The sequence below is a fragment of the Ursus americanus genome, chromosome 18, assembly GCF_024610735.1.
Source record: "Ursus americanus isolate L20-20 chromosome 18, mUrsAme1.1.p, whole genome shotgun sequence".
NCBI classification, from domain to species: domain Eukaryota; kingdom Metazoa; phylum Chordata; class Mammalia; order Carnivora; family Ursidae; genus Ursus; species Ursus americanus.
The window spans coordinates 1285268-1305690 of NC_142144.1; the positions used below are offsets into that span (position 1 = coordinate 1285268).

Consider the following 20423-nt stretch of genomic DNA (forward strand, 5'->3'; position numbering starts at 1 on the left):
CCCTCTCAGCCTTTAAGGCTCCCCTCTGGCATCACCTCCTCCAGAAGCCCAACCAGGATGCGGGGCTGGGTGGTTGTACCCCCTCGCATGGTGCTGACCAGCCTGTGTTGGGCTAGGGGTGTCGGGACATGGACTTTGGTTTCAGGGGGGACTATGGCAGGCATTTCGAAAGCCCAGAGCTTAACCCAGCTTGGCACAGGACGCCCAAATCTGGCATCGCCGCGGAGAAATAAATCATGGGGAAGAAGCACGTGGGGGGCGCCCAGGGCTGCCTGGGCACTAGCAGCGGGCCTGCTGGACTCGTGTTCTTTGCGGGGCATCTTAGGCTGGAGGCGCCAGAAAAGGGGCTGGACAGTGACCAAGGAGCGTCTAGGGGCGGGTCCCTCCTGGGGAGTGGTAGCACAATCCGTGCCGCCAGGCTTTGGCCCCAGGCTGTTTCATTGGGGCGCCCAGAGCCTTCTTTCCAGAAACCGTAGCCCTGGCGCCACCATCCCTCGGGGTCGAGTGCCCCGCCGTCAGAGCCAGGGCGTCTGTCCTGTCTCCTGGAGGCTTACGACTGAGACCTCAGGGCTCCTGGGAGTAGAGACCCTGGTTCAGGCTTACCTACGGCTGTCAAGGACACTTCTCTCTGGGCTGCCGCCCCGGTCCTGGGGACCCCTAAACGGCCTCGGCCGCCCCTCCCCACCTCCTCGCGTTCAGCTCCCCACCGCGCAAGGTCCCCTCAGTCTCCCCTGTCCCCACTCCGCCCGCGCCTACTCCGCTATTGAGATGCAAATCTTTGCCAATTGTCGTTCAGTAAGGCGACAGTCAGAGCCGGATCCTTCCGCAGTCCTGAACCAAACTTTTTGCCGCTGAAAACTTTCGAACAAGAAGTAGTCCCTAGGGCCGGCCCCCAACGCACCTTCGCCTCGCCACGGCCCTCAACCCCGGGGGACCCGGGCTCCGGACGCGCGCCCGGCCGGAGGAGACGCAGGGCGGTCGCGGTGCGCGCTGGGACGAGGCCAGCGAGGGCGAGGGGTGCGGAGGGATCGGCGGGGCGGGCCCGAGGGGCGGGGCCGGCGGGCGGGGGCGGAGCGCACGGCGGCCTGCGCCTCACTAGTGCCTCGGCCGCGGGAGGGAGCGCAGGGGCGCGGGGCGCGGGCGCGAGCGCAGCGGAGGAACGAGCTGGGGCGCCGAGCCGGGCCCGGAGGCCGCGAGGGCCCAGCGCCGTCCGCCCACCAAGAAGCAGAGAGCAGCCGCGGGCCGCCTCCACCGCTCGTGGGACCGTCCGGCGCGCGCTTGTGCGCCGGAGCCCCGCTGTCCCGGCGCAAGAGGCCGCCACCGGGCGCAGCGGGCAGCCGGCGGGCAGGCATGCCGCCGCTCCTGGCGCCCCTGCTCTGCCTGGCGCTGCTGCCCGCGCTCGCCGCACGAGGTAGGCGCCCGCCCGCGAGCCCGCAACTTTCCGCGCCCTTCGGAAACTTTGGCGGTGCCCTGAGCGCGCGCCCCGGAGGCTGGGAGCGGGCGACCCGGGGTCCGGGGAGAGGGACCGACCCTCCCCCGCGCCGCCTGCCCGACCGGGATGGACTCACGCCGCCCGCGCCTGTAGCCGGGTTTGAAGCCGGGCATGGGGCGCTAGGGGCCCCCGGGGCCCCCGGAGGCCCAGCCCTGGGCTCGTCCTTCGTCAGCCACGCGTGGGGCTTGCCGCCGGGGCAGGCGGGCGATCTGCCTACTACTTTTCGATTTGAATCGAGTCGGTTTTGGTTTCCTGTTGCTTTGGGGGCCATTTATCTTTTTCCTCGCCTCTGGCCCGCGCTGGGGGCGGATGTTGGGGCACGGAGTGTAGGGTCCGGGGTGTCGCGTTGCTTTTACAGAGCTGTGCGGCGCGGCCGGGCTGCCGGGCGTGGTGGGCAGTGGGGCGGACCGGCCTTCTCCCCATTCAGGAGAATTGGCGAAGGGCCGGGCGAGGGGCGCGGACCGAGAGGGTCTCCTTCCCACGCCTGCTTGCTGCCCCGATCCCGGCTCGCAGACAGTTTGGCCGGGGGACCGGGGTGGTGCGGGTGTGCGAACACCCAGCCCTGACTGGTGGGACTTTCACTTTGCCGAGTTCAAGTTTGGAAACCTTGCAAGGGTGAAGAGGGACGTGGAGAAGGAAGGCTTATCTCTCTCCACTTTACATCGAGGAATCCAGTGGTGATTAATTCCTCTCTAAAAGTTGGAGGGGAGAATTAGTTCCCCACTTCCAGAAGGTGGGGTTCCAAGTCACACCAGGTCCTCGCCCCCGTGAGGGGCTTAATTTACACCGGTCTGGTGAGATGGGGAGGGAGTGACTGGATTAATCCCTTCTCGGGAATGGGGTCGAATTCCTTCCAAACGGGGTATCTTCCTCCCCCTCCCCTGGGTGCAGGTGAAGATGCCCGCCTGCCTAACCCGCGGGAGCAGGTATTGGGTGTCCTGGAGGCGGGGCCAGGTCCCTGAGGTGCAGCCCCAGTGCCCCAGGAGGCGGCCCTGGTGACAATGGGCTGCTCTGATTCCGAGGCTGGCGCTTTGTTGGCGGGCGGGGCGTCGAGCCTTGCAGCTGTCGCCTTTTCCCACGAGCTGGGGGGGGGGTGGGCGAGTGTGGCCACCCCACCCCTCAGCACCGCCCCCTCACAGAACATGTTTGAACAGCAAGACAATCTTGGTGGCTGGATAGGGGCCCCAGCCCTGTTGGGCTCCCTGGTGAGGACCTGTTGCAGAGGGGTTGGGGGTGCAGAGTTTGGGAGAGTGGCCCAGGGTCCTGCAGATTTTCTCCATTGTTGTCCAGATGGCAATTCAGGCCACTCTACCCACCTGCCATCCAACCAACCTGTTGCCCTTCCCCCCATTTCTGACTACAGAACTCTGGGCAGAGTGTTGCAGCCCCTTGGGGTTCACATTTGGGGGGGTTCCTGAGGTCCCCTGCCCCCAGCAAGCCCATGATGAGGCAGAGCCTTCTAGGTAGCAGGGTGGCTGTGCCCCTTGGGGTGGGCCCTTCCCTGGGCTGAGGGCCCTCCTGCCACCCAGGCTGATCTCCCGTCTTGCCCCTGCCCAGGCCTGCGATGTTCCCAGCCCAGTGACAGCTGCTTGAATGGCGGGAAGTGTGAAGTGTTCCCCAACGGCACCGAAGCCTGCATGTGAGTGTGCACCCCTGCGCCCCTGTGGGGACCTGTTGCTTTGGTCGGGAGCAGAGCCCCTGCCTCCTGCATCAGGGCCAGCAGGGACAGAACACTAGGCCATTGTCTTCTGGAGACGGCCCAGAAGGCTGGGCGCGGTCACGTGCTACTTTTATTGGACAAAGTCTGGCAATTACTTAATCACCAGCAATTATGCTGCGTGTGGAGCTGGTCTGGCCACTGGAGGTTCGAGCACGACTTTGTGGGCCACCTTGGACTCCTGGGGTACTAGGTGGGAATTCTCGGTGCCCCATTTCTTCCTAAAGTCCCTGAGAAACAAGTGACCCACCAGGGGCGGCTGTGGATGTTTAGAGGGGCCCGGCCCCCACCACCCTGCCAACGGGGGTGCCTCTTCCAGGCAGGGCCTCTCAGCCAGAAATGGGTCTGGGCTCTCTGCCTTCCCCAACTCCCCCTCTCTGACCTCAGGTGTGCTTGGGGAACTCATCTCCCAGGTTGGGGGTGGGTGGGAGTACCTGCCGGACCTTGGTTTCTGTCTTGGCATCTGTAGTTCCAGCCCGCGCCCCCCCCCCCCCCCCGTCAGGCCCATCATCGGTCCATACCCCGCGGGTCTTGCTCCCGCAGCTGGGGCAGGAATGTGTGTGTTGTGGGGGTGCCCGCTTGCGGCTTTCCCCGACTTGGGCGGGGAATCCTGTCACGCTCCCGCGCCCGCCTGCCCTGCACAGCGGCCTCAGAGAAGTTCTGTTGTGCCCGTGCCCTTCAGCCTGACTTCGTCTGATGGGAATACGAGGAGGTGCTTGGTGGCTGGAGGAAGGGCCCCTCCTCCCCCCGGGGGGGGGCAGGGGTTCAGAGGAAGCAGGGACTCCCCAGCCGGTCCTGGGTCCTCGGTCCTCCTCGGCGTGCCGCATTCCCACCGCCGAGGGCCCCTTCCCTTGACAACCCTTGGCCGTGGGCAAGCAGCCCCTCCTGCCACTGCCGCCACCCTCCCCAAACCAAGCCAATTAAGCAGGTCTGTGAGCAGTTTAATAGACAAAGAGGATTGTGTCTTTGTCAGACGCTAATGAATGCACGCCACTTTTTTTTTTTTTTTTTTGCTTTTTTGGGGCCTTTTTCTTCTCCCGCAGAAGCCTCACCGACGCTTGATGCCCTAAATCTTGCTTCCTTTCATTCAGAGACCGACAGCTGGGATTCAGGGGAAGCGCAGCGGCTATTGTCGGGAGGGGGATTAATGCCGTGTGATTAATTATGCGTGGCTTCCCAGAATGCACGACTCCCTTCCCGTGGCCCTGCGCTTGCTCCGGCTCTGCGCTCGCCCATGGGGCATGGGGGGGGTCTGCACTTCTGCAGAGGGCTTTGGGAAGGCAGGAGGGGCGCTGTGCTGGGGAAGGTGGGAGCGGTCTTTTATCAGTGCCACCAAGGAGCAGGGACAGGCTGGCCCAGCGGCCACTGGGGCCTCCCTGGGCTGAGCCAGGGCCACAGGGGGATGCCTCGGGTTGCAGGCTGCTGCAGCCCCCTCCTTGGCATTGGGGTGAGACACTTCAAGGGGACAGAGCAATTGCGTGGCATGCTCTCCCACCCCTCACTCCTAGAGCCCTGCCAGCCCAAGCCCGGCCACTGATGAGGGCTCGGGTGCCGGCCTTGTCTCCTCCCTGGGGCCTGGGGCCCCCTCCTCCTTGGCGGGAAGCCTGCCTTAGTCCGGCCTGGCACTCAGCCGAGCTCGGCCCACAGAGACCCCATTGTGCACACCCCACAGATCACTTGGAAGACGGAGCGGAAGCACCATCCACAGAGGCCCTACCTCTGGGTCGTACCGTGTTGGAGACTGGGGAGCAGGGACGGGGTGCCAGCCAGGCCCAGCTGTGGAGAGGCATGGGTCTGGACTCGGGGTGCAGCTCAGGGATGTCATGGCCACTCCTGTGAGGGGCCCTGGCTCCCTCTGCTCCTGGGTCCTGTGCCTTCTGCTGGGACCTTCTGTTCCCTTGAGGCCCCAGAAAGTCTGCTAGTGGGGGAGGCACCTGCTCTCCTCAGAGGTGTGAGGGTGGAGGCCTCTGGTGCCAACCTGGGTATGCAACTCTGTAGCATGCATCCTGGACTTTCTTGGAAAGTTCTTTGACTTTCTGGGTGGGTTTGCCGGCTCCCCTATGGATAGGGCATGGGAAACAGGGGTGTCCCAGTGCCGGGCACATTAGTACCTGGCGAATCATGTGTTTCCACCCCGAGGAGAAGGAACCTTCCCGAGAGGCCACTAGTCAGGTGGCTGCAGGGTCAGGGTCGGAAAAAGAGGTTTCTGCTGGTGTGAAAGCAGGACGTCGCCGAGCAGCTGAGGCGTGGTGGGTCAGTGGCTGCAGAGCCCCTAGGCGGAGCGCCGTGTCTGGATGGCTGCTGTGCGGGGTGCCCTGCAGGCGGGCCCGGGGCGGTCAGTGCAGACGGGGAATACTCACATGCGCTCCCCCTCTTTTCTTTGGTTTGGAGGAAGGAGAGGGCCTGAGGGGACTGTTGTCCATTTGGGTGAGCGTGCATTCTCAGTCTGAACGGTGTATGGGGGCGGCCCCGGCCTCGGTGGGGAGCTGAGGCCCCAGGATTGCTGAGATACTCCCCCTGCCAGCGAGAAAGTCCGTTCCGCGGAGGGCGGGGGGCGGTGTCTCCCTGGTGATCACGGAAGCCGGTGAGCCATCACGCTCAGAGCGCCGGGGAGGGAAGTCCAGCGGGCTGGTGGGTGGTGGGCTTTAGGTCGGGACCATCCCGTATTTGAGGCCTGGCTCCACCACCCACTAGCTCTGTGATCCCAGGTTCCCTGGTCACCTGAACCGCGGCTCCCCGTCTGGAACGCAGGGCTGACCCGTGATTGATCTCTTCGTGGTGCGAGGCTTGCGTAAGAGCCTCATGCTGCTGGCTCGGCTGAGGTCCGCTTCCCGCCCTGCCTTCTCCTTTTGAGCTGATGGGGCTGGTTTCAGGATCCTCATTCTCGAATGGTTAGTTGGCTGATGAGTTAATTCAGAGAACTCAGAAGGTGCTACCTGGGGGGGGGGCTCACCGATTCTGAGCGTTTTTGTCACCGCCGGTGGCTCTGGTCCCCAGGCCTCTTTGCTTTTTCCCAAAGATGCTTTTGAGCACGTGCTGTGCTGGGTTCTGCCCGGGGCACCGGCCAGGAGGCTCAGGTGGACCCAGCCCCGGCTCCTCGTGGGTGAGGGTAACGGGGTGACTTTCTCGGCAGCAACACGTGGGTGTGACGTGTCAGGCAGAGGTGAGCTCCCTGGGCGGGGCAGCCTGACCCGGGGCCGACATGGCTCCTTGAAAACCAGGGACACGCAAACCAGGGACACTGTGTGGGTTGGGCAGGGGGAGGGAGCGACCTGCCAGGATCGCGCAGTGCCGCGTGGCACCTGGCCCAGCCTCTCTGTCTCCAGAGCCTGTGTTCCTAGCCGCTGCCCTGTCTTGCCCGTGCTGCCCCAAGCCCTCCCTGGCCACTCTCCGAGGAAGCAGGGGCTAGAGGACAGCTTCCCTTTACGAGAGGAGCTCCGGAGGCTCGGACGGGGGAAGTGACTCGGCCCTCAGCTTCAGAGAGACCGTTCCTTCGTCTCCTGTCACCTGGTTTGGCTGTTTCCACTGAGTCACCTGGGAGTCTTGGGCGAGGCTGGGGGAGGAACAGTCTGACTCTCTAGGCTGCTGTGTGGCTTCCTCTGTTGACGCGGCACCTGGGCCGCGGGACCAGGTTAGAAACACACGTGTTAGACACCCCGTGTGAACCAGACGGGCTCCCCTGCTTCCCTGCTCTGTGCGGAGACATCAAGGAACACACCTCGTTTGAAGGAAGGCGCCTCCTGGGGCCAGGCCTTGCCTCTCAACAGCAGCTCACATTTTTCCCACTGCAAAGAAATATATATTTTTTTAAAAGAGAAAGGAAACTGTGCCCTTAGCAGGAAGAGGGTGGGTCAGGGCCAACAGTTCAGCAGGACGACGGGGGGCGCAGCGTGGGTGCTGGGACCCCAGCAGCTGGCGGCAGGGGAGGGGTCCGCGGGACCCCACAGGAGCCAGCGCCGGCCCTCTCTGTGCTCAGCGTGCCTTCGATGGGTGGCCGGGGCCCCCCGGGCAGTGCCGGGCCGAGGGGTTGCACCTCCCGGAGTGGGGAGGGCACCTTTCCTGTTTCATGTCTTGTCTATAAATAGTGAAAGGATGTGGCCTTGCAGAGCTGATTGAGCACCTAGATTGCTTTCCTCAACAACGTCGCAGCAGTAACTGCACACAGCCGCTCTTACCCGGCCCGGCCCGTAAAACCCTGGCAGACGCCATTCTCGCTGGCTCACACCCCCTCCCGGTGGTGGCCAGCTCTGCTTGTCTTTTTTTTTAAAACCAGTTTACAGGTGGGAAAAACTGAGGCTGGGAGGGGAGGAGGCTGGGCCGGGGGTGGGGATCTGAAGGCGGCTTACGTCAGCCCCCCCTCGTGTGCAGGCATATCTACAACTTCCCAGCAGCTTTGACAGGCAGCTGCCTTCGGGGCACCGTGACTGTGGGTCCCACGTGTCTGATGGTCCTGAACTTTCCCAGGATGGCTGGGGCTTGACTGGCTCTGCTGGGGTGTGCGGGGCCCCCCCATGCCCTGCTGTGCATGGTCTAGGAGATAATAGAGCCAACTTGGCTCTGCTTGGCGGTGCCCCTTCAGACACACATCTTCTCCCTGGGGCTCAGTTTCCCTCTCTGTCCGTGAGAGAGTTCCCCTCCAGCAGCGTCCCAGCAGGACCCTGGGACAGGCCTGTAAATGCCCGGGTGGGGGCGGGGGTGCCCGGCAGTCAGGCCAGGCCGTGAGAAGGGCGGGTTCTGCGAGTCTGGGCCCCGCTGTAGGCTTGGGTGTTCTCAGCAGCTGGCCCACCGGGCCGGGCAGTTCCTGGTGGGGAGGGCACAGTGATCCTTGGGTGGTGTGGGGGAGGGGCGCCAGCAGAGTGCAGCCCAGGCCCTGGGGCGTCTCCTCAAGACCAGGCCCCCCACCCTGCTCCCAGGACACAGAGGGGCTGACAGATAGATTGGGGGGGGTGTCTTGGCGATCAGTCACAGGCATCATGAATTTTGCTGTTTTAGCCACTTGAAGTGCGCGATTCAGGGCATTTAATACGTCCGCAGGGCTGTGCCACCAGCAGCATTGTCTGGCTCCAGAGCTTTGCCCCCCACCTCACCCCCACCCATCCCCCGTCCCCCGCTCTTTTCTCAGGGCCCGCTGTCTGTCCCGCAGTCCGGTCCTGCGACATCCCATCTCCTCTCCCACACGGCGGGACCTGCGTCTGCCTCGCCCGCCCCCAGCACCTACTAAGTGCTCAGTAAAAGCCCTCCTCCCGCCGCATCCCCCCAGTGCCAGGCACGGGGGCCCCAGCTCCGCAGCCCTGCGAGCTCCTCTGGGCCGGCCCCACTAAGTAGGCATCCAGTTCTCCCGGCCCCTGGCCCTGGCCAGCCCTAATCTGCTTTCTGTCTGGATTTGCCTGTCCTGGACATTTCACGTGAGTCCCACGACGTGGCTGTTCCTACGCAGCATCTCTCTGTACGGCCCACCTGCCCTGGACCCTGTGTCCCTGAGGCCTCAGGGATGGGCCAGCTCTGGGCACTGGCATCCTTTAGTCTCGGACTAAAGTCCAGAGGAGGTGGGCGTTGGGGGTGGTGGGCGTCGGAAGGCTTCCTGGAAGAACTGGCACTCGTCTCTGGGCCCGTCTGGCTGGCCAGCAGTCCCGGTGCCCCCTGGCGTGGGCCTTGGCATGTCCCCAGGGGAGTCGCCCAGGAAAGCCTGTGGCCCCGGCCTGCTCAGGCTCCGTGTTCGCTCCAGCCTCTGCTCTCACGAGCTACCATGCATCGGCCTGCCCAGAGGAGCTCGCAGGGCTGCGGAGCTGGGGCCCCCGTGCCTGGCACTGGGGGGATGCGGCGGGAGGAGGGCTTTTACTGAGCACTTAGTAGGTGCTGGGGGCGGGCGAGGCAGACGCAGGCCCCGCCGTGTGGGAGTGGAGATGGGATGTTGCAGGACCGGACTGCAGGACAGACAGCGGGCCCCGAGAGAAGAGATGCATTCATCACCCGCTGTTCCTTTCCTGGAGTGTCGGGGTCAGCTCAGAGTGACCAGGTGTGGCCCTGTAGAAGACCAGAGAGGGCTGGGGGCCTGGCCCCTCGCTCTCAGACACAGATGGGGTCCCTCCAGGTTGCCTTCTGGGCTAAGGGAGGCTCCGTGGCCCCCGCAGGGCAGCAGAGTGGTCCCTCCTGGTTGGGCAGACTTGAGAGTGTTAGCAGCTGGACTCACCCTTTCTCTGCATCTCTGAGACCCGTGGAATTCTGGGGCAGAACCCCTCCCGTGCGGCGTTTCACCATTGAGTGGTCCCTTCTGACCCTGTGCCCACTGCTCCTAGGATGGACACGTTCCGGAAAAGGCGGCCCCCAAAACAGCTTCCCCACCATCCCCCAGGCTCAGGGGCAGGGACCCACAGGGATCAGGATGTCAGGTCATTAGCGCTTTAGAGTGAATTAGTCTGCTTAAGCACTGTGCTCTCCCTGCTTCCTCCCTGTGCAGAACTGCTCCTTTGAGTGGGTTGAGGACCCCTGTGGGAGGCCTGGCCTCTCCCACCAGGCAGCCTGCCCCCTCCGGCCCCCACAGCCATTTGTTGTCGGGTGGGTCTCGAGCTGTCCTGAGCTGGGGCCTGGGGTCTTTCTCTGGAGGTCAGACCTGGGGCCTCCTTCCCCCGGGCAGTGAAGGCAGCTCTCAGGGGCTCCCAGCTTCCAGGAAGAAGTGCTTGGGGTCCTGCTTTCCAGTGGGCCTGGGGGGAGGCGTGCACTGGGGAGCCTGGCCTCTGACGCCCAGCCACGCAATTCCCAAACCTGAGCATCGCTCAGACACAGCTGCCGGCCCCCGGCCGGGTCTCGGTCTGGGAGGCCCCACACAGCACTGGCCCAACTGCGGCTTTGGACTCTTCACCCCGAGAGCTCCCCTGCCAAGGTGGGGTCCCTGGACCGTAGGATACTCACCAGCTGCCCTGGCTCCCCATGCACAGGCTGGTCAGGGATGGGTGGGCGTGCGGGCGGGAGCCACCGAGATGCTCGCCAGAGAAGCGGCCAGTTGGAGCTTCGGTGCCCGTCTGGGGCTGGGACCCATCCTGGCCACACTCGAGTGAGTGAGTGAGAGGATCTGTCCCCTCCGAGGGCTGGCTGTCCGTCACGTGCCCTGAGCGCTCCAGTTGGCGGCTCTGTAAGCTGGGTAAGCGGTCCCCTTGTCACTCTGTTGACAGTGCTGATTTGCTGAGCAAACTGCTCCCCACGGGTGGGGCCAAGGCCTCGGGGAGCCAGGCGGATGGTCATGTCCATCCCGACGTGACGGCAGTGGGCCCCGGGAGGCTGGGGTTTCAGAGGTGACCCCAGAACGCCTGAGCCTGAGACCCCCACCCTGAGACTTCTTGGGGTCCTGCGGTGTCCTGCGGCAGGAGGATGGGAAGATGCCGTGGCGGCCCTCGGGCCCTCACTGTTCCCTTCCCTGGGGATTCTCCGGGCCTAGGCAGTCTCTCGGCTGCCGACCTCCTGCCTTCACCCCACGGTCGTGGCCTGGCCTGGGTCACAGCTGAGCCACAGGCATCTGTGGGGGGACCGGAACCTAGGGCCCGGCCAGACCTGCTGTTGACCCTCGGATGACCGGCCTGGGTTATGGAGCCTGCTCAGTACGCCAGGCCCCGGGAAGGTGTTTGCCCCTGCCTGTGCCTAGCCCGGTGGCCAGGGCAGGAAGCTGCCAGGAGGGAGTAGCACAGGCCTCCCACCAGCCCGGCCAGGCTGTGGGGGGCAGGGGGCACAAGAGGGGCAGCCGCTGCAGGGTGGGGGGGTGGGGGGGCAGGGAGAGCGGCAGCTGGCGGCCTCTGGAAAGGTCTTTCCAGGCCTGCGCAGCAGGGCCCGTCGTGGGGCTAGGGACCTGCCTCCCACCATTTCCTCTGTATCGGTTGTTGGTGAGCGGAAACTGCACAGTTACTGGAAATGAGAGGTTTGGGGAAGAAGCCAGAGTTTTGAGTGTGTGTGTTTTTCCCTGACGGCTTTTCAGTAAGAGCGATGCTGAGCTCAGGCTGGGTGGTGGGGAGGGTCCTGCCGCTTCTGTCTCCCCTCCCTCCAGGGAGGGCCTGGGTGAGGTGACTACCTCCGGCCTTCCGGCCTTCCGGGTCAACCTGAGGGCTCCTCCACCTGTCAGCCTGGCCGGTCAGGCTCCCCACGGGGTGGCCTACAGGGCGGGGCTTCCCCCTCCGCACTTCCCCTCCCGCACTTCCCCTCCCGTGGTCAGAGTGAGGGCGGCCCCAGCCCTGTCTGCTTGAGAGCCAGAGGGGGAGGCCAGGTTGTGCCCCAGCATCTCCGCGTGGCCGGGGCTCAGAGCGTGGCAGCACCCTCCCCCGGGGTCTGGGCCCAGGGTCTGGCAGAGCGCCTGTGTTCTGCACACCTGAGCCTGGGCCGGCGGTGGAGGTGGGCACAGAGCCGGATGTTGAGGCCGGAGGCTGGTGGCGGCTCGAGGTTCTGGAAGGAGCTGCAGTCCACACGGGTTGCCCTGAGCGGGGCTTTCCCCTGTTCTAGCTCAGTGTTCCCGCTGAGCCGGGGCAGCGGCTCCCTCAACAGCACAGGCCGTGGAATGGGCTTCCTTCTGCCACCTGGGCTGTGTGACCTTGGGCTGCCCACTCACCTCTCTGAGCTCCTTTTCCTCAGGGAGGAGGGGACCTGGTGCCTTGAGCCGGGTCAGGCATCCCACAGAGCTCCTGGCCGATGAAGGCGTAGCCCTTGTGACCTGTCTGGGGTGATTCTAAGTCAGTGTCCCCTTTGGGTCCCTGTGGGTTCACACGCAGCTCTAACACGGGTCAGTCCCCCCAATGGGACACGTCGGTTGAGTTTTACTCTGTACCGGAGCCCTCTCCTCATGCTTCAAGGTCTCGTCCAGAAAGCTCTCCCAGACACCGGCCCTGCCCCAGTGTTTGGGCGAGCTCATGCTAGGGCGGAGGGTCAAGCCCGGCCTGAGAACCGCCCACTTTCCCTGCGTGCCGGGAAAGGGGGTGGGGGGGTGGGAAGCCCTCCAGAGGGCCTGAGACCCATGCCAGCTGTCCCAGGACAGCTGGGTGTCCTCTGAGGGTGACAGTGCAGGCCCCACCCTCTGCTCCTCGACCCTGGGCCTGGGTTCTCTTTTCTGGCATTTGCTTATGTCCTAGGGCACCTTGGAGGCCGTGCGGGGCCCAGGGTGACAGCAAGGGCTACACAGCCAGGTATGCAAGCCTGGGGGGTGGGGGGCCTGGTCTGTGGGAGCGGGGGTGCTCAGTGGGCGTGAGTGGGCAGCGGAGGCCAGAGAGAAAGGGGCTGGTGAGCGGTGCAGAATGGGGGTGACTTCTGGGACCACCTCTGACCATACGCTGGGCAGCCTACAGCTGGCCCTGCAGGGTCCCCGCAGCCCACAGGCAGGGGGTGTCCCGGCGTAGTGCAGCAGGGGCAGCTGGGTGTGAGCCCCGGCCCTCTCGTGCCAGCGCCTACGGACAGGAAAGCTGCCCAGCCCTGTGGAGGAGGGTGACCGGCCCTCCTGCTGGACAAGGGCTGCAGCTGCGCTGGGCCCAGAGATGTCCCACCCGCCAGCTGGCTGGGAGGCTTCCTGATTCCCAGACCTCTCACCCAGAACCCCACCCCCCACCCCGGGTTTTGTGTTTCAGCCGAGCTTGTGGGGGGTAAGCACGTACTGTCTGCTGCAGTCCTCTGGGGCTGGTGGGTCAGGTGGTCAGGTGAGAAACCTGGGCCTCGTGGGCAGGGCATCTGGGTGCAGGGGACACACGCCCTCCCTCCTCTACCTGTGGGGCTCCTGCTGGACCCGCAGCTGCCTCGAGGGGTGGCCCTGCTCTGACTGCCCTGGGTGACTGGCTCCTGGCCACCATTGTTGGCAAGAGAGGGAAGAGCTACATTCGAGTCCAGGTGGTGCTGTGGGCGTAACCTGCCCGAGCCCTGGTTTTCCCATCTGTAGAATGGGCCCAGCATGTACCTGCAGGGCCCTTGTGGGAATCCAGCGAGGGAAGCTGGTGAGTCTAAGTATAGCACAGGTCCTATTTCATCATTCTGGAGGGGAGGTCCTGGATAACCTCCCCAGACTCTGGACAAGAGCCGAAGTGCCCCTGAGTGTCCACCCTGGTCAGCCAGGGGGCGGCGGTGTCACTATGCAGCCTTCTCTCCCCACATCCCCTGAGATGGCATCTGCTCCTGGGAGCGGAGGTGGGAAGGTGCCAGAATCCTTTCTGGCTTTGGCAGGCAGCTCGGTCTGCAATTGCTGACTTAATTAATTGAGTTTTGGATTAAGCCCTCCCTGTGGCCTCGTGAGCCTGTCGATTCCTTCATTGCATCTCAGCGATTGGGGGTGCAGGTCTAGGCGCTGCCCTGCTTGGAAGGAGAGCCCCCGCAGCTGGGGGGGTGGGCAGCAGGCCTTCGGGAGAGCACAGAGGACACAGGTTCCAGCCTTGTCTCTGGTTTGGGCTCCGTCTTTTGGGGAACACGGGGGAGGATTCTCTGAGTGGGGAGTGGGCAGCAGACTTTTCTCACATCCCTCACAGCCACGGGGCTCTCTTATGACCCTGGGGGACCCTGTTCTTGCTGGCTGTGCCGACCCGCGGCCCTCCCCACCCCATGGGTAGGCCTGGGTTGCCTCTGCCCGCTGCTGCTGGGCCATCTCAGGAAGCTGCTTGACCTCCATACTGGCCTTTCCCTCCCTTCAGACCGCTGGCCACTTCCCACGTCGTCGAGGGTGGGGCAGCCCCGAGTGACACGGGGACAATGAGCCGTTGGGGGCATTGTCTTCCCTGCAGTGGGAAAGGTGGCTTCCCAGGAGGACAGGTCGATCCCCCACACAAAGGGCTTCCCCCAGAGCCAGGGAAGGAAGCTGTGCTTTTCCTGCATTTCCTCTTCCCAGCATATTTTAGACCATCCAAAGATGTGACTTGGGGAAAAGATTCACGACAAAGAGCCAGCGGTGCCGTCCGCAGCTGTTGGGGCCGGAAAGCCTGGGCCCTGGGTCGCGGGCAGGCTCCATGCCCCCACCTGCCCTGGGCTGCTTGCCTCCACTGCCACGGTCATGCTGGTCTGGGGGTGTGGGTCTGTCCGTGTCAGCCCTCGCTGCCCCCCCCCGCCCCTCTCCTGAGGGCATGGGAGCCAGGGGCAGGCCCCCCCCATGGGGCGCAGTGGCTGCAGAGGCTGGAGGGAGGCCACAGCTCAGCCAGGTGCCTGCTGGCCCTGCTGTGGTCACTTCTGGGCCACACGCAGTAGTGGAGGCAGGAGCACCCACACCCGAGCAGGGTGCACCCCCTCCCCCGTGCCTGTCGAGGTGGGGAAGGGAACCAAAGCAGAAAAGGGCAAAGGCCGGGAGGTTGCAGAGCGCCGTCTTCAGGTGCCCTTGGAGCACAGCAGACGTGCTGGCGGGGTCCCAGCTCATCCCACAGACAGGTGTCTGCACAAGACTCTTGCAGCTTTGTGAGGGACCTGGGGACCTTTTGTGCGATGGCTCTATGTCTGGGGACTTTGGGGGTGAAGGCAAGGGGCCGGTGCTCACTTGTCCCAGTTCTCACATCTCCGGTGGGGGGATGCTCTCCCCAGAGCCGAGCTGTCCCAGCTGTTCCTAGTGGGAAAGGACACCAGGTCCCCAGGTAGGGCACAGTTTAGGGAGACCCGCAGAGGTCACCGAGCTCCCCACCCAGCCTGCAGTTAGCACATCATCACTTAGCCATTGCCTCCTGGAAGACGGGTGGCCCTGCTGGGGTAGTGGGGGGGCAGGGTCTTGGACTGGCTTTTGCCCGAGGGAGGGGCTAAGGTCCTAGGAAGCCTCCCCCCAGGCCTTGACCAGAGAAGGACTTGGGCTCGTTGACCCCATTACTTACGGCTGTACCTCTGAGGACCTCGGGTCCAGTGCCTTTCTGTCCTGGCCTCGGTCTGCCCTGTAGCAAGGGGCCAGGAACCTCAGGTGGCCTCATTTAGGTGGGCCGGGACGTGGGCGGTTCCCTTTTCCCCAGGCCACGTGTCTCAGAAACTCCTGGCCCAGCTGCCCAGGGGTGGGGGGACCACAGTTTTGTGTCTGGTGTCGGTGGTTTGGGTGGAAGGCAGTGGGCCTCAGGGGCCTTTGCCGAGCGCCACAGGATTGGGCTCCGGGAGGGGCAGGAGCCTGCCGTGCTCCGAGCCCCTTGTCACCAGTGGACATCGGTGAGGTTGGCCCATACATGGGGGGCCCAAGGGCCCCAGACCGCTTCCTGGGCAGAAGGCTCGTGGAGGGGCGGCAGGGGTGATGTGGTGGGGGGCTTCTAGGCAGGCACTCTGCTACAGGTAGAGCCAGGGCCATGTGGGGAGTAGGGAGCGTCTGGGGCAGCAGGCAGGACCCCGCAGGCCCTGCGCAGGCCTCCCTGGGAGCAGGTAGCTTGGGGGCAGGCGTTTAGTGGGGAAAGACCCCCTTGTTCTACTCCCGAGTGACCGTTCTGCTGCCAGGAGGCCCTGGCCTTGGCGGTGGTGGTGGGAACTGGGCCAGGAGCAGGCCTTTCCGCTGCACCTGGGGTAGCTCTGCTCGGGGTGGGAGGAGTGGGTTGAGGAGGGGATGCTAATTACGTCCAGGTGGCTCTTTGCAGCAAGAGCCCCAGGACGCAGGGGGATGCAGGCTGTCCTGTCCTTTCCTGCGTCAGGAGGCACAGGCACCACCCACCTTTGGAGTGTCTGCCCCAGCCCTGCACCGGGGGGCTCATGCCGGTCCTGGCAGGGCGGGTGCCCTCTCGGCAGGGGGAGACCTTGCGTCCCACAGCTTTCCTTAAACACACGTAGGCTGGCCCGTTCAGTAACTACATTCCCAGGGACGCGGTAAATTGCACACAAACCAAATCCAGTGCTGGAGAGAGTGAGTCCCCTCTGCCCCAATGGTCAGGTCGCCGGGCCATATGCACGAGGGCCCTCTGAGCATGTGCAGTCCCTTGACCCCCCCCCCCCCGCTGCACTTAAGGGAAACTGAGCCCCAGGCAGAGTGGGATGGAGTGCCCATCCTCCACCCCACCCCCCAAAGTTCCTCTGATGGAACTACATTTCACCTGTGCCCGCAAGGAGCACCTCTCCTGGGGTATCTGGCCTCCTGTGGGGGCCACATCACTGCCCCCCCCCCCTCCCCAGCTGGCCAGGGTACAGGGCCCCATGCTCCCTCTGGACCACAAACTCCTTGAGGGCAGAGCTGCCCACAGCCCTCCTCACTCCTCCCTCCCTCTCTCCTTCCTAGTTTGGGGCAGAGGGAGCTGTAGTCTGTCCCCCAGGGGTGGCAGATGGCTGCTTAGCTTAGAAAGGAAAACAGCACAATTTAGAATTAGTCCTGGGTGAAAGGTCACAGCAACATCTGCCTGGGGATGCTTTCTGGAGCCGCATTTCTATGGAGCAGCGCTGGCGGGGGAGGGCGGGGGAGGGCGGGAGTGAGCATAGTGGAAATACTGAGGCGGGAACAAAGCCACTGTGCTGGGGACAACAGGCCCAGCAGCCATTTGGCGCTCCTCTGCTGGCAGTGTCTGCCGGAACCTGGCCCCCTATCGGCCCCTCCCCTCCGCAGCCCTTCCCCTGCAGCCCCCAGCCCACCTGTCACTCACCTCCTCAGGCTGGCCTGATGGACTGGCGGGCAGCGGGGAGGCTAGGAGAAAGGGCAGCTGGAGGGCTGCAGGGGTCTGGCTGGTGCCGGGTGGCCTCCAGGAGGGGCCCTGCGGTGTGGGAGCCGTGCGGTGCACTGGATGGGACCGTCCCTGTCCAGTCTGTAGGTGGCTCACCCGGCTGTCTTGGGCTCTCCGCCCTGCCTGGACAGGAGGGGTGTGCGGGTCGGCGGGAAGTGTCATGGAAGTCCCTCGAGGCCCTGACCCGGGCCCACTCTAGGAAGCCTCTCACTTTCAAGGCAGCGTTGGGTGCCGTTTCCTTCACCAGGCCTGCTGCCCGTCCCCACCAGGCACTTACACCAACCCCCCAGGACAGGCATTGAGGACAGACTGGCCTCCTGGTCCCTCCAGCCCCCTCAGGGAGGTCTGGGCGCCGTGGGCAGAGGGGAACGCAGGGGTCCATCCCTGGGAAGCTCCGGTGCTGTGGCCAGGTGGGGAGAGAGGTTACACAGGTGCAGAAAGAGGCGGCAGGGCTGGAGGCCGCCCGGAGCTGGGGGGCCCACGGTGGAGCAAGGGTGGCCTCTGGGACCGGCCCAAAGATGCTCCGCCAGCCTCCGGTCCCAGACCCTGTACCTGGCCTGGTGCTTCCTCTTGGCTCAGGCTCCCAGCCAAGCCCTGGTTGTACCTCGTACCCCACACTGCCCCACAAGGCATCGGCCTCTATTGTCCCCTGTCCAGGCGCCGCCCCTCCCCTCGTGGCCCTGCCTGTCCCGGAGCTGGGGTGTTGCTGGTGGATGGCAGCCGTGTCCAGGCCCCACCCGGGGCCCAGCCCAAGCCGGGCAGTGTGCCTTCACGGTGCTGTCCGCCTGGCCTGGGCAGGAGTAGAGAAGACAGTGGGCCTTCTCAGCTGCTGCTTTCCCCCCACGAAGGAGCCTCCCAGGCTCCTGCCCCGCCCGCCCTGGTTGGCGGCCCGCCGCGCCCGGCTGGGAGCAGCTGCCGCCCGCGTCCCCGGCCACAGGCGCACCTGCTCCCTGGCCAGCCTTTGTCCGTGTTACCGACGCCTGATTTATTGGCGTATTTTCCCTCACTGGCCCGGCATAACCCAGCCTCATTGGCTAGGAGGCCACCCCTCCAGGTGGGCTGTCCCACGGTCTTCCCACGGGGGTACCCACTCAGGAGTGGGGGTGGCCAGAGAGCAGGAGAGCTGTTCACAGGGACAGTGTCCCATGGCTGGAGAGTTTGGGCATCCAGGCAGAGCCTTCTGGTCCATCTGGGGACACCCAACATCCTAACAAGTTAAGGATCTGTCTAGTGGCAGGGGGCACCCAGGGATACGTATCCCTCTGGGACCCCGAAGGCTTCCCTCCCCTCAAGCCGGCAGGGCCCAGAGAGAGAGAGAGGGGGCGGTGAGGACAAGGCAGGCTCCCACCCTGCTTTGATGACCAAGCGGCCTCTATCCAGCACCCACCACCCGCCCTCTCCGCCCTCTCCGCCCTCTCCGCCAGTGGCTGGGAAAGAAAAAAGAGCCTTTTCTCCAGGCGGGAGTGGTGGCCAGCTCCTGCCTGACAATGGAGGGCATTGATAGGTTGGGGGAGGTGCTGCCTGTCCCCCCACACCCATCCCCCATTGCTCCACTCTGGGCTCCCCGGACTGCTGGAGCGCGGGTGCAGGAGTCCCCCGTGCCAGAGCTGCTGGCCCCGCGGCCTGCTTCCCCAGCAGGCCAGGCAGGAGCCTGACTCTGGCCTGAGTTACCTACCCGCCACCCCCCCACCCCCCCCCGCCCCCCCCGCCCCACGCCTGGTTTTCTTGAAGCCAGTTGGTTTGGGACGGTTGGCTTCTGACAACAGACGGTGGGCCAGGGTGGCCATTTTGTGCCGTCTTCGTCCGCCCTCCCCAAGCTGCCGTCACAGATAGAAACCTGCAGGGGGACCGATGCATCCCGGCCTCGGGGACAGACAGGAGCAGCCCATTGCTGAGAAATGCGGAGACCCTGAGACCCCAGCCCCCCAGACCGCCACCCCACCCGTGCGGGTTTGGTTCTAGCCCCTGGGGCAGGCAGGAGGGGAGGTGGTGAGGACCAGCAGGCTGCCACCTGCTGGGGGTGGGGGCCCCATGGGACGGCCGGGGCCGTAGCTTAGGTGCCAGGGCCAGGGGCAGCCCCTTCTTGGCTGGGCCCCGGAAGGTGGGATGTTTCCATGCTCAGGAGAGCCCCTCCTCATCCGGGGACCGAGCTTCCTCGCCAGCCCCCGCCTCTGCCAGGAGCTGTGGGTGTGGCGTCCCGGCTGCCTCCCTGGCCTGTGTGGGCCGGAGGCAGGCCAGGGGCGGTTACGCCTGGAGGCTTGGGCCCTGGGAAGAACCACGCCTGCTGGTCCCAGGGCTTTCGTGGAGCTTTTCCCTCCAGTGCGAGGCCACAAGGTGACCTCAGGGGCAACTTACAGCACAAGCTCCAGGAGCTGAGCCAACAGGTGGCCAAGGGGGTCCTGGGGTGGGGGTGGCATGCGCGGAGCCCCACCCAGCGAAGAGCCCGTGAGACGCCCCCTCCCAGCTGTTGGAGCCTGAGCAGCATGTTCTGGGGCACAGACCTGGCCGACACGGTGACCTTGCCCCCCCCAGCCCTGGCTGCCTCACCGAGAGCTCGGGAAGGATGCTCTTCCTGGCACCTCGATTTCTCTTTGCTGTGGAGTGGGTGTGTCTGCTCCTGGCTCACGTCGCCTGGACGTTGTGAAGACTTGATCCCCAAGAGGGAAACCATGTCTGGGCGTGGGGGGCGGGGGGCGGGGCACCAACTGTGTCCCAGTGGTTTTCCCGTCAGGCCAGACCCCCAGCAGAAAGAATCTCACATCAGAAAGGAAACGGGAAACAATCCGCCGCATCTGGTCCCTCTCTATGTTCACGATCGCGTCCGTATTGAGAGCAGAAAAGCCGTGAGCTCTCATTCCCGGAATAAGGCACGTTGGGTGCAAGAGAGCTCGCGGGGAGCAGACGAGCCCCCAACACAGAAGACCCTCAGAGCGCTCCTTCCCGGGCAATGACTGGGCCCGGCCCGTGGGGTCCCTTCCTGCGGGCTCACCAGGGCGCTCGCGCAGACGCGCGCAAGGGTTTTGAAACCCAGGCTGGGCCTCGCTGTGCGTTCTGGTCGCCAGTCCGTTGCCCCAATTAACATAATCATTTTTCTTTATTGAGGTGAAATTCATTGAATATAAAGTTAACCACTTTAAAGTGTGCCCTTCGGTGGTGTTTGGCACGTTCGCGCAGTTGTGCGAACACCCCCTCTGTCTGGTCCCAGAACGTTCCATGGCCCCCAGAGGAGCCCCCAGCCCAGGGTGCGCCCCCGGCAGACGCTGGCGCTGAGTGACGGGGCGGTTGGCCGGGGCGCGGGTGGGAGTAACCGCTCTGGTGTGTCTGCCGCAGCTGCAGCGGGGCCTTCGTGGGCCAGCGGTGCCAGGCGCCCAACCCCTGCCTCAGCGCCCCCTGCAAGAACGCCGGGACGTGCCACACCGTGGACCGTGGTGGCTTGGTGGACTACGCCTGCACCTGCCGGCTGGGCTTCTCTGGGCCCCTCTGCCTGACGCCCCAAGACAACGCCTGCCTCTCCACCCCCTGCCGCAACGGGGGCACCTGTGACCTGCTCACGCTCACCGAGTACAAGTGCCGCTGTCCCCCAGGCTGGTCAGGTGAGAGCAGGAGGCGGCCCCAA

General features: G+C 64.8%; 1 protein-coding gene across 1 annotated transcript in view; it reads left to right on the forward strand.

Annotated features, from left to right (window-relative positions):
- The first annotated feature begins 1112 nt into the window (after nucleotides 1-1112).
- The window catches only part of NOTCH1 (notch receptor 1), a 44517-nt gene continuing 25206 nt past the window's right edge, over nucleotides 1113-20423 (forward strand). The window contains exons 1-3 of the mRNA XM_045803790.2: nucleotides 1113-1411; nucleotides 3050-3131; nucleotides 20138-20400. Of these exons, the coding sequence (XP_045659746.2) occupies nucleotides 1351-1411; nucleotides 3050-3131; nucleotides 20138-20400 (406 nt within the window). The 5' untranslated portion in view covers nucleotides 1113-1350. The remainder of the gene's footprint in view (nucleotides 1412-3049; nucleotides 3132-20137; nucleotides 20401-20423) is intronic.